General features: G+C 48.8%; 2 protein-coding genes across 2 annotated transcripts in view; one reads left to right on the plus strand and one right to left on the minus strand.

The window, feature by feature from the left end:
- Window positions 1-7,273: 7,273 nt before the first annotated feature.
- LOC149370301 (uncharacterized) lies at window positions 7,274-8,662 on the minus strand. Its single transcript, XM_089577483.1, has one exon. It carries the CDS (start codon window positions 8,660-8,662, stop codon window positions 7,274-7,276), a length of 1,389 nt encoding a protein of 462 aa, XP_089433609.1.
- Window positions 8,663-11,368: 2,706 nt separating this feature from the next.
- Window positions 11,369-12,206, plus strand: part of LOC149370302 (scoloptoxin SSD976-like) — a 65,902-nt gene continuing 65,064 nt past the window's right edge. The window contains exon 1 of the mRNA XM_089561183.1: window positions 11,369-11,489. The gene's annotated coding sequence lies outside the window, so the exon portion shown is untranslated. The remainder of the gene's footprint in view (window positions 11,490-12,206) is intronic.

A 12,206-nucleotide genomic window follows, 5' to 3' on the forward strand; every position in this document is an offset into this window, starting at 1 on the left:
AAAGAAAGCCCCGCATTAGAAGACGTTACCGACATCATGACACATGTGTCAGGAGAAAGCAAGCGCCAGCTCCCCTCGGCATCCCTCAGCCCTGCTCCTAGAGGCCCCCGTGCGCAATGGAAACTTTCGACTCGGCTTCGTCAAGGAGGAACGGTGACGTCACATTCAGTCACAGCACACTTGGTGACCTCTGCGAGAAGTGAAAAGCTTGCGTAAGGTTTTTCCCCTCACAAGCTCTGTAACGCTCTCGCTTTGAAAGGTGCCGGATATTTCGGAAAGTTTGTTTTCGATCCCTGGACATAAACGGCGAAAATGATGCATTATTAGCCATTTCGGTAATAATTTTTTTAACTCATGTAATGGGTGCTTTTGTCACAGGCCACACTGTATTGTTCATGCTCGAAATGCCTATTGTGTGGCCTGCGATGCACAAGCAAAGCTCGTAGGAAGCGCCCTCCAGAATGTAGTCTCGAGGGCACATATGGAAGGTGAATATTCTTCTTTCGATGTTCGTGACGATGTGCAGGACGCATGTTTCCTCAATGAAATGAACACGGGACCATTTTATGAGCTTCGTCTTTTTTTGTACACGAACGAAAAGCATGTGAGAGTAATAACGTGGATCCTTTGCATCACCTATTAAGAGAAAACAGCCCCGAAAGGTGAGTAACAAAAGCCCGCTTTACCCTACACAGGTTTAGACACTAAAGAATTTAATAAGTGTTCCGCTACATGCCTAAGAAGCAAACTCCGCCGACTTGTTACTTCTAGCAAAGGCAGTACAGGAGGCAAGGCTGATGAAATGAGCAGGTTGTCATATCCAATGAGGCTTTTCAAGCTCGCGTGAATTAGAAGAAACTCGTTGCGTCTTAGAGGGAGTTGACTGCCTCATGAGAACCTGGACGGGCCGACGTCAACCAAGCAGGGATCTGCGCCCTTTGGTCACCCACTTCCAACAAGAAGGCCTCAGACTCCTTCAAGCTGACAAGGAAGGTAGGTTCGTGGTGCTTCCCTCTTCCCTTTTTAAGACGAAAGCGGCCGAAGCTATGGAGAACTTCAAGAAGGCAGAGGTAAAACCACGTAAGGCCAAGGCGTTGGCCTTAAGGCTTCTCAACAGGTTGAATTTGGGCAGCATTGAGAATCAAGTTCGTAAGTGCCAACAAGACGCCCTGCGTGTGTTCTTCACAGAAAAGACACATAAGCCTGATAAACCTTTCAGGGCGATCGTCACGGAAGAAGATTCGTGGCACAAAGTGGTTTCAAACTACCTACAGCATTCCTTCGAGGGCCTGGTGCCTGCGGATCCTTTTGTTGTGCAGGGTTCAATGAGCCTGGTGGAGTGCCTCAATCGCGGTTTCCCCGGCGCTAATGCAGCCTTCTCGGTGGACATTGTGGACTTGTTTTATTCTGTGCCCCATGAGGAACTTTTTATGGCTGTGCGAGAATTAATTGAAAGATCTGGGACAATTTCCTTCCAGAATAAGTGTGGCATCAGTTTAGAATCCTTCCTCGAACTTTTGAAAGTGTACTTGAATTCTACCATTGCACAGCATGAAGATGATTATGTTGTGCAAAAACATGGAATCTGTATTGGCTCCTGTGTTGCGCCTGTGCTGTGCAACATTGTTTTAGCAAAATTTGACTCGATGCTACAAGGCTCTTTAAACGACAGACATGTTGTAAGGGTTTTTAGATATGTTGACGATTTTTTAGTAATTTTGAACTTACCCGAAACTGACCAGCTTACCCTTGTGGCGGACCAGATTTTAAATATGTTTAGCACATGTTCTAAGAACTTGGTTTTTACGCATGAGATTCCTTCTGACAAGGCCATTAGGTTCTGGATTTAGAATTGACTTTCTTACCCAATCAACACGTGTGCTGGAAATATGCGCCCAGGTCTAAGAAGGCACTGTTGCCGTATGATTCGGCCCATTCTAAGTTAGTGAAGCGCAGCATTGCAAACTTGTGTTTTTTGAATGCCTTAAAGAAGAGTTGCCCTCATGTGATGCAGCAAAGTCTGGCGGAGCAGGTTGAACGGCTACAATGTTCTGGGTTTCCTCCCTCGGTTTTGCTGGCGATGGCGGAATCTTTGGGGAAAAAACTGAAGTTATCTTCAAAGGCTGCCAGGCCAGTAGAAGTGCAAACAAAAAAGTTGGGAGTCATGCCTTATTTCCACAAGACTTCACATGGTCTCAAAAGAGTGGCTCAGAAGTTTGGTGTCACTATGGCATTCTCAGCTCCTTGCAAACTGTCCGGTTTGTGCGCCCAGACCTGTGCAGACCTGCGCAGAACTGGTGTTTGCAAGACGAAACACCAGACTATGTTCAGCACATGCGCAGTGGGCGTGGTGTATTTAAATCCCATAGTCATGCGGGAAAATCTACATAGGCCAAACCGGAGCATGCTTTAATGAGCACCTGAGGCAACATCGCACAACTTTGGGCACTGGCACAGGCAACAATCTAGCCTTGCATGTGAAGGACTGCAAATGTTCTCCTAGTTTTCACACTACCAGCATTATCGGGCGGGGGAAATATAAACGTGAGCGTGAGCTTTTGGAGGCATTCATGATCAGAAAGATTAAGCAGAAATGCGTCAGTGAGCCGTCTGTGATTATCACCGAAAGGGAGTGGAAGTTTTTATCGTTATAGTAGCCATGTCACCATGTGGTGCGCGAAGTGCATTGTCTGTAGCGTGTGTGCGCAGGCAGGAAATTCTTTTAAAATGAGCAATTTTTCATCGCAATAAATCAGTTCTAAGTCCAGCGTTTAGGTGTGTGCCTTCCTTGTTCTTGTCTTGCGTCTATTTTCGCTGGTTCCCTTTCTATGCAAGAAACTTGACAGCGCTGATTGAATGAGTAGGTAGTCTGCAAATTTATGAAGACCTGTGAATAACCTCCGAGATTTTAAATTAAGGTTTGCGGTATTTTCCGGTACAAGCGCTCGAAGGTCTCAAAAAGAAAGCCTGGCTAACGTCGGCCTGATTACCGCAGATCAGGACTGCGGTCCGGGTGCAAAAATAAAATTAGGGAAACAGAGTAGCAATTATTGCCCGCGGTTTACATTTCAGCAGCGCTCATTCCTTTTGGATCGCCATCGCTGTGGAAGGGGTTCTGATTGACGTAAATTGTAAAAAAAAAACTCGGAAAATATTAATAAGTTCAATCGGACTTAAGAACGATAAAGCGCAGGGATCCCTCTGCTTTAAGCCCTTAGCAGCCATTCGCTGTCCTGATTTTTGCTGATAGAGAGAGAGAAAGGAATTTTAATGAGGGAAAGGTGGAGAGGTCGGCCGGTGGTAACATGGCCCTGGCCTGCTACTCCACACAGGGGAAAGGGAAGAGGAGGAAAAGGAAAGTGCGAATGAAGGCTGATGATGGCATAATAGAATGAGTTTCTCGGGTGATGTCTACACACACACACACACACACACCACACACACCACACTGGCTGGCACGGGCGATCGGGGTGACGCACATAAAACTCACAAAACTGGTGTCAGCAATACAAACACCGACACATGTCATTAACCATGTAGGTTGTGCACAGGCGGTCACAGACGAGTATCCAGGCCTGTTTCACACAAAAAGTTGAGCAGGGCCTTTGTCACACGGCACCAATCAGAACGTCTCGTCCTGGCGCCCAGAAGAGTTTCCTCAGAGAGAGGGCGAGAGTCCAGTCGTTTCACGGTCGCCTCCAATGTTGTTCTTTCAGCAGTATAGATCGGGCACTCGCAAAGAAGGTGTCCAATAGTCTCTGGAGTGTGGCACTGTGCGCAATTAGGGTTACTTTCGATGCCGATCTTGTGAAGATAGTGTTTGGTGTAGGCAACGCCAAGCCGTAGCCGGTGGAGTAAAGTCCCATGACGTTGCACCACCATAGATGGCAAATGTAATCGTGAGCCAGCGTCAAGCTTACAGACGCGGTCCTGTTGATGACTCGAATCATGCCAGTGCGACTGCATTGCCGCTTGCATTAAATGCGCCAACAAGGCTCCAATGTCTGATCTAGAAAAGGCTATCTCAATGAAAGCACCATCACTATGTGCCATCCGAGCCTCGGCGTCAGCACGCTCGTTTCCCGCTATGCCGCAATGGCTCGGTATCTATTGAAACTTTATGATATGGCCGCGGTGGAAAGCTTCGGCTAACAAAACCACAATTTGTTGAACGAGCTGCTCGCATGCCCTTGGTTTTAGATAAGTTTGTACGACCTGCAATGCCGATCTCGAGTCGCAGAGTCCATTGCTGCGCTGGCTGGTGACCAATATAAAGGACGGCTTCTCGTATAGCTGCCAATTCGGTTGCCGTAGAGGACGTTTTGTGCATGAGCCTGAAACGGTGACATGAGGCATTTCCTGGCACTATCACCGCTGCAGCTGAAGAAGTGGTCGTCACGGATCCGTCCACGAAAACATGCTGGGTGTTAGATACATAGATGTAATGTATGACAGCGCCAGCTGTTTCAGTCCGACTGTTGGAATGTGCGTCTTCTTTGTTATCCCTGGGATTGTTGTCCGTATAGATGGTTTTGGTACTGCCCAAAGTGGCACCTCCGCAATCTGGTGTGGCGCGTAGTTCGAAGGCACCGCATTGCGCTGCATCCTAAGGGCTCTGGAAAAGGCTGCATCTGGACGCGCCGCACTACTGTTGGTCAGGGGGTGATGACGATGCCTGGTCAGATGCCGCAAATGCACACGAAGTGGCTCCTGTTGAAAATAAATTCGTGCTGGGCAGGCTCGGGGCTCATAAAATGTGCCCCATGTAGAAGTTTTACATGCCAAACCCAAGCATACTCTTAAAGCACGAGCCTGCGCGCTTTCAAGCACATGCAGGCCTGGTAGTCTGACTCCCGAGAGAACGGGTGCACTGTATCTGAGAAGACCGACTACCAGCGCCTGGTACACATGTAGTAAAGATCGCTCAGAGGGACCCCAACATTTTCCTGCCATACACCGCACAATGCTTGCAAAGCTGTCGAGCTTTTTCTTGAGCACAGAAATGTGCTTCGTCCAGGACAGGTCACGGTCTATCGTAACACCTAAGAATTTGTGATGTGTCACGGTCTATCGTAACACCTAAGAATTTGTGATGTGTCACGTATGGAACAATTTTCCCGTCGATTGTGACCGGATACCACGCCATTAACTTGCGTGTGAAAGCCAATGCTACGCTTTTAGTTGGCGAAAGTTCAAGCCCCTGACGGCGCAAGTACGCAGACGTAATGGAAACCGAACGCTGCAATCTTGCTTGCACTTGGGGACGCGTGACACTTGATGTCCATATGCAAATATCGTCTGCGTAGGCGGATATCGAAACAGTCTTCGGCAGTTGTTTGAAAAGGCCAATGAGCACGAGATTGAACAACGTTGGACTAAGCACTCCTCCCTGAGGAACACCACAAGCAACATGATGATCTGCTGTGTCTCCTTCAAGAGTCTCCATGTAGACTGTCCGGTTTGTCAAATAGCTTGCAATCCAATTGTGCAGACGTCCGCCTATGCCACATTCATCGAGTGCATTTAGTACTGCATCATACTGAACATTATCGAATGCGCCCTTGATGTCGAGGAAAAGAGCAGCAGTCAACCTGTGACGGCGTTTTTCATGTTCTACCGTTGACACGAGATCAATTACACTGTCGATGGCAGACCGAGCTTTGCGGAAACCCGTCATTGTGGAAGGGTATAGTTCACGTTTTTCAAGGAACCATTCTAGACGGGTTAGCACCATACGCTCCATCGTCTTGCCAATACAACTTGCCAGAGCTACTGGTCTGTAGGATGCTAAGTCGAGTGGCGATTTCCCTGGTTTGATCAAGGCCACAATGCGGCTTCTTTTCCACTGCTGTGGAACAGTGGCAGAGGCCCAAGAATGCTTGAACAATGTTAAGAGGGCTTCCATTACCTGTGGGTCTAGATGACGAAGCGCATTGTATGTTATTCCATCAGGTCCTGGGGACGAAGGATGCGTACAAGCAGAAAGAGCCGCTTTCAGTTCTTGAATTGTGAAGGGGATGTCCAGTCGATCGTCCATCGTGGGGGGAGCACATCGATGCTGCCGAGGTGAAGAAGCGCTTCCGGCAATTCTCGAACAGAAATCCTCTGCCACCTCTAGTTCTTGCCGTCTTTCATAAAGTGCCAATGCACGGAAAGGGTGTTTCTGCTGGGGAAATGTCGGCAGTGCTCGAACGACGTGCGAGATTTTGGAGAGTGGTTTGCGGGGATCCAATCTGCTGCAAAATGACCGCCACCGTTGTTTGCCTAGGTTCTCCAAATAGCGCTGTATTTGCTTCTGGGCACGTCGAGAGGCCCGGAGATCCGAGTCATCCTTTGTCCTCCGGTATTTTCTTTCTGCGCGCCGACGAATCGCCCGAAGCTTCGCGTAGATCACATCCACTGGAGCTGTGGAATTGGGCGCTGAGATGTTGCGCGTTGTATCTTGTATGGCCGAAATAATACGCTGTTCCACATCTGTTGGATCAGCGAGGTTACCACAGGTTTCTTCTAGAGCAATGCGGAAAGCACTCCAGTCAGTGCAACGTATTTTGCCATTTGGAAGACGGTGAAACCACCGTAGCTTCACATACGTTGGTATGTGGTCACTTCCATAAGTTTCAATATCAGCACACCACGTTGCGAACGATGAGAGGCGCCTGGATACAAATGCAAGGTCCAGGCAGCTGCTGTAGGTAGTCCCTCGTAGAAATGTCGGCGCGCCATCATTGAGCAAAACAAGACCTGCATTGTCCATGAACGTGGCGATATCCCGTCCTCGAACGTTCGTAATGGCGCTTCCCCAGCCGTGGTGATGCGCATTGAAATCTCCTACTATTATAGGGGGCTCTGAAACGCTGTCGAGTAGCGATTGTAGTCGTAGGGCATCAAATCGACCCCTTGGTGGTATGTAGCCACCTATAATAGAGATTGTGCGCCCATTCAGAGTCACAGTGATTGCAACATACTCGTTGCTACTGCCCCCAGGAATTTGATGCCGAATGTAAGTGAGGTCACGACGGACGCATAGTAGTACCTTGCTCAAATGCCCAGCCGCTTCAGAGAGGAAACTTTCATAACCAGATAGTCGAAAATGATATGTGATATTAGGCTCACATATTACAAGCACTGGAAATCGGTACTTGAAAATCCTCTGCCTGAAATCTGCTAGGCGGCCTCGCAGACCTCGAGCATTCCATTGTAATACTGCCGATCGAGAGATTCTCTCCTGTAGTGAGGGTGCTGACGACGGTAGAGCCATAATTTTTGACTGCTATTAAAGGGTGGCAAGCACCGGTTCAGTAGCGTCTAAAATTTGGACAGCAGCCTTAGCAATTGGCGTGTCCACTCCAGCAATTATCAGCCGTAAGGTGCCTATCAGCTGTTTCAGCATCGCCCTGATTTGATCATCTGTTGTAGACACATCCGGCGGACGCACAGGCGGACGTGTCACAGAGCTTACAGTACGCGATGGTAGAGGTGGCCACTCTGCGGAGTCCTCCTGGGTGGTTGACAGTCTTGGCTCTTGCGGAGCTGGAGGCGGTGGCTTCTGCGCGGCAGAGTGGTCTCGGTCCTCCTGATGTATTGACACGTCATTTACTGAGCTCAATTTCTTCTGCCGGTTTCGTGTCCTCCTCCTGGAGCGACGTACCGCGATTGCTGCTTCTCGGTGAGTAGAATGGTCTCTCACCATTTTCTTCAAGATCTTCATCTCTGTTTTCACCTTCGGACATTCCCTAGACGTTGCCTCATGAGGACCTTTGCAGTTGGCACAAACTGGAGGCTCAATCACACATGTAGGCCCCTCGTGCACGCCACCACAACGCGGACATGCTTTAGTGCTCGTACACGCAGCACTTACATGTCCAATCTTCTGGCATTTTCGGCACTGCACCGGTCGGGGCACATAAGGACGCACTGGGTGCCTCACAAAACCCACTTTCACATGGGATGGTAAAGTAGTACCCTCAAACACTAGTTTGACACACCGTGATTGGCCGAAACGGTGGATGTCAGTTATGCGAACAGAACTTGATAGCAGTTGCACCAAGTCCATATCCTTGATCTCTATGTCCACGTCAGAAATCACACCAGCAGTAGTGTTAAGTCCATGAGCGAAGAACGAGCGGACTCGTATGTTGCCAAGGACAGACACGGTCTTCAACTTCTCCAGGGTGGCCTGGCTAGAGACATCAACAGAGAGGATATTCCTTCTTGCATTAATACGCACTTCTTTGACTTGGCCCGGAACCAGTCGTTCAAGAAGAAGAGTCAAAGTCTGCCTGTTGATGGAGTTGAGATTCTCTAAATCCTCAACAGGCATGTATGAAATTGTGTAAGTGAGAGATTGCTCACTTACATTGGCCTCGTTAGCAGTCTTCTTGCTCACACTGTGTTGGTTAGGCATCTTCGTGGTCACAATGGACTTGTTAGCCCGCTTCGTACGCACACTGGGCCCACACTCAGTCGGGGTTTTGGAAAGCTTCCTCTTCAGGCGCCGACTCACAATCTCGGTGTAGCCACCGTCGAACTCCGTGTCATCCGAGTCGGAGAAACTAGACGACCCCGGGAGCTCTGAGGGGAGATCCATACTGCATCCAGGTTGATCTCTGCGGTTCACACTGCTAACCACAGAAGGCAGCAGAGGCGGCGGGTCATCCGCCATCGCCTGGGACGGCGAGGTTGCGTTGAAGGCCACAGAAGCACAAATTATTTTGAAAAAGCAGGAGCTCGATCAAGATTAGCTGCCGTTCGCAGCGCTGCAGACTCCAGGCTGGTCTACGAATCGCCTCGAAGGGTCTCGCGTTAAGGGGTCTAACGCATGGGAATCCCTGCATCCTATCGCGTCCAGATCCTTATCTCTCGCATGCGCGGAGCTTGCGCGGTGACTGACGCGAGGAAACCTCTTCACGTACATCATATCTTGTGACATCCTATGCATTTCCCACTCCACTGCCTCCCTTCCCACTGCGCTTCTCACTGATTGATCACTTTATTTTATCTGAATGTAAGTTAATTTAACGGGGTACAAAGATTTCAACGAAAAAAAATGTCATTTATTTCAGGAGCCTAAGAAGATGCCTTCTAGAAAGTTTCAGACGCAGGGGTTGAATAGAACATAACTTAACAAGACTGAGCTTGCAAAGAACCGCTCGGCATTTTCACCCGCATCTAGTGATGTGAGTGTGCACTTGCCCCAATTATTGTGACCTTACCGAACAGAGTGTTCCTCACAGAAAAAACCAGTGCTTGCCGGCGACGTTGACGTCGTTAGGAATATAGTCGTCTAGGTTGGCCGTTCGACCGTGACATCAAGGTGCACATCAGCGCTGGAGCCGACCGATACCAAACCGCCAGAACTGAAATCATTTCTGATTATTTCTTAACATTGCACACTGGTTCGTCGAGCTCATTTTCATGATTACTACTGCCGTAGGTCTTTTTGAAGGCAATAGAAACACCCAAGAGCTTTTCGTCTATACCCCTTCATTTCTTTGTGTGTCCCTTTCATCTTCTGGTGTGACGTCAGACTTCAAAGGCTGCCATTTCACCTCTGACGTCAACGCCCAACAAGCTTCACTATGACGGTTATTTTTGCTAATTGGGACTACTAATTACTTAAGGACTACTTAAAGAATAAATATTACTACTAAAACTCTCGCGCCTAAACCTTATTCATTTAGTATTGAAGTGGCTTCAAAATGTTTGACTAAAAGAGAGCAGCAATCCGTCTATGCTAACAAATCGTGGGCCCCTCATTCTCCGGTCACTTCAGGTGTTTCCCAAGGCACAGCGCTCGGACCCTTGCTTTTTCTTGTATGCATTAATTACCCTCCTTCTAACGTTACCTCTAACGCTACCTCTTTTCGTTTTTTGTTTATTCTGTTGCCTGGTTGGTTGGTTGGTTGGTTTGTTTATGGGGTTTAACGTCCCAAAGCGACTAAGGCTATGACAGACGCCGTAGTGGAGGGCTCCGGAAATTTCTACCACCTGGGGTTCTTTAACGTGCACTGACATCGCACAGCACACGGGCCTCGAATTTCTCCTCCAAAGAAATTCAACCGCCCCGGCCGGGATCGAACCCGCGTCTTTCGGGACAGCAGCCGAGCACCATAGCCACTGAGCCACCGCGGCGGCCTATTCTGTTGTCTCTCATAGTAATTCTCCAACTGTAGATAAATGTTGAAGATGAAATTACTACAGTTCACTGTTAACCAATCCTTTCTGTATTTACATTTTCGTTTTTGTGTCTATTTTATGCGTTGAATGTCTTGTGCTCTCGAATGGGAGCAAGAAGGGCGTGGACTCTTTGTCAGGCATCCATTTGCCTTTTAGTCTGCGCCCTAGGCATTGAGTTGTCTAAATAAACACTTTGACTTTGAGAACTTTGACTAATATCCGATTATTCGCCGATGATTGTGTAATTTGCCACCCGATTTGTACAAGCACTGACGCCGTCACCGTTCAACAAGATCTATCCCGAATCGAAACTTGGTGCAAATACTGCTAAAACAATTATGATTTCTTTTCATCGCAGGCAATTCCACATTCTCAATAAATGTGTTGTTTTCGGTTCTGAAGTGTCTTCCGTTAGTATTCGGGCATTACTTTAACTACTACCTGCCACAAAATTCGGCGCATTTTAGAAACAAAGAAAAACCGCCGCGTGCACGGCGTCTCGCCGGCGCGAGCCCAACGGGAGAGAGGAAAAGCCCCCGCCGAGCACGTGTCTCTCTCTCCCCTCCACCACCGCTCACCGACGCGCCGTGCGCCGAGGAAATGAGTCATCCACGCCGAAGATTTCTCTTGAACATGCGAGTCGGTTCTTCTGCTGACCGGGGGAAAAGGCCGTAGCCTTGCGTGCACTAAGTCACGTCCCCCTCGCCCGTCGGCGACGGCGCCACGACAGAACTAGCCAGAACCTTCTCGAAACGTCTGCCGACTTTGACCAATGAGGACGCGCGGCCGGCGAGAGAAAGGAGGGGAAACTACACGGGAGATACTGCGTGTATGTGCGCGCCTACTTTGGCGCGTACAACAAACAGACGGGAGAGCGAGCCTATAAAAGAAGGACGTTGACCGCTGTCAAGTCAGTGTATCTGTTCTCGCTTCGGCGAGCGCGGCTTCGGCCGCTTATCTGTTTTTCGAGCAGCGTCCGCTCCGGCGGACGCAGTTGTTGCTGCGACGCGCGTATTTTCTTTCCTGTTTCTCTTTCCTCTGATCTTTTAACTCTCCTCTGTCTGCACGATGGCAGCGGTGGTGGCTCGGCTGGAGCCAGTAGCAGGCCCGTGCAATTTCTTTTTTCATCCTTCTCTCAGTCACAACAACAACTGTCAAGTAAGCCCGGACCGCCTTTAAGCTTCATCGAAGCGCGCCCGTCCGACTCCCGGGAAAACACCACTCGGCCAGCATCGGACTAACGAGCCAACGTTCTCCAGTCTGCGGGACGGCATCGTCGTGGAACACTGGTCGTCGGACTGCCGCAGTGCCCGGTGAACAAATTGTGTTTGTTTGTTTACCTCTCTCTCGTGTGTTAGTGCACTTTAGGTGCAATATTGCCTTTGTATTGTATTCTCTCTCGAGTTTAACTTTGCACGTGTTGCATTGTTCAATTAATCACTTTGTATGTGTCTGTACTAGTGATTGTGAAATCCTCTGTATCGTCTTATCGCTGCATAAACCTTGTTTTGTTTTGTAAACCTTTGCCTTCGACCAATTCTCTGGCTTGCGACCACCGAAAGCTGGGCACCGAACGCCCAAAAACCTCTTGTCACTTGGTGGCTGGTCTCCGCTGAGTTTGCCACGCTGAGTCGAGGGCATCTCCTTCGAGTCCGAGACCGCTACCCCCACACGCTCTAAGGGTGTCTGGGAGCTTCCCACGTAAAAGTGCGCGAAGTGTGGGTGACAATACCCTAACATGATCTTCACATATCACGAACATCAACTTGACGATAACCGGACCCTTCCATTTCTACTTCGCAATCTTCGTTTTACTACCCCTTCCATCAAATTATTAGCTTACCAAACTGTCGACTGATCTAAATTAGAATTCGCTTCAGCTGTATGGGACCCTCATCAATCAAACCTCCCACTAACGCTAGAATAAAATACAAAATCGCGCTATCCGCTTCATTTATTGTGATTACTTATATTTCATTAGTGTGTCTTTTCTAAAATGCAGAGCCTCCTTGTCGAATCTTGAAGCGAGA

Source organism: Amblyomma mixtum, chromosome 1 (assembly GCF_055824585.1).
Source record: "Amblyomma mixtum isolate Tamu chromosome 1, ASM5582458v1, whole genome shotgun sequence".
NCBI lineage: Eukaryota > Metazoa > Arthropoda > Arachnida > Ixodida > Ixodidae > Amblyomma > Amblyomma mixtum.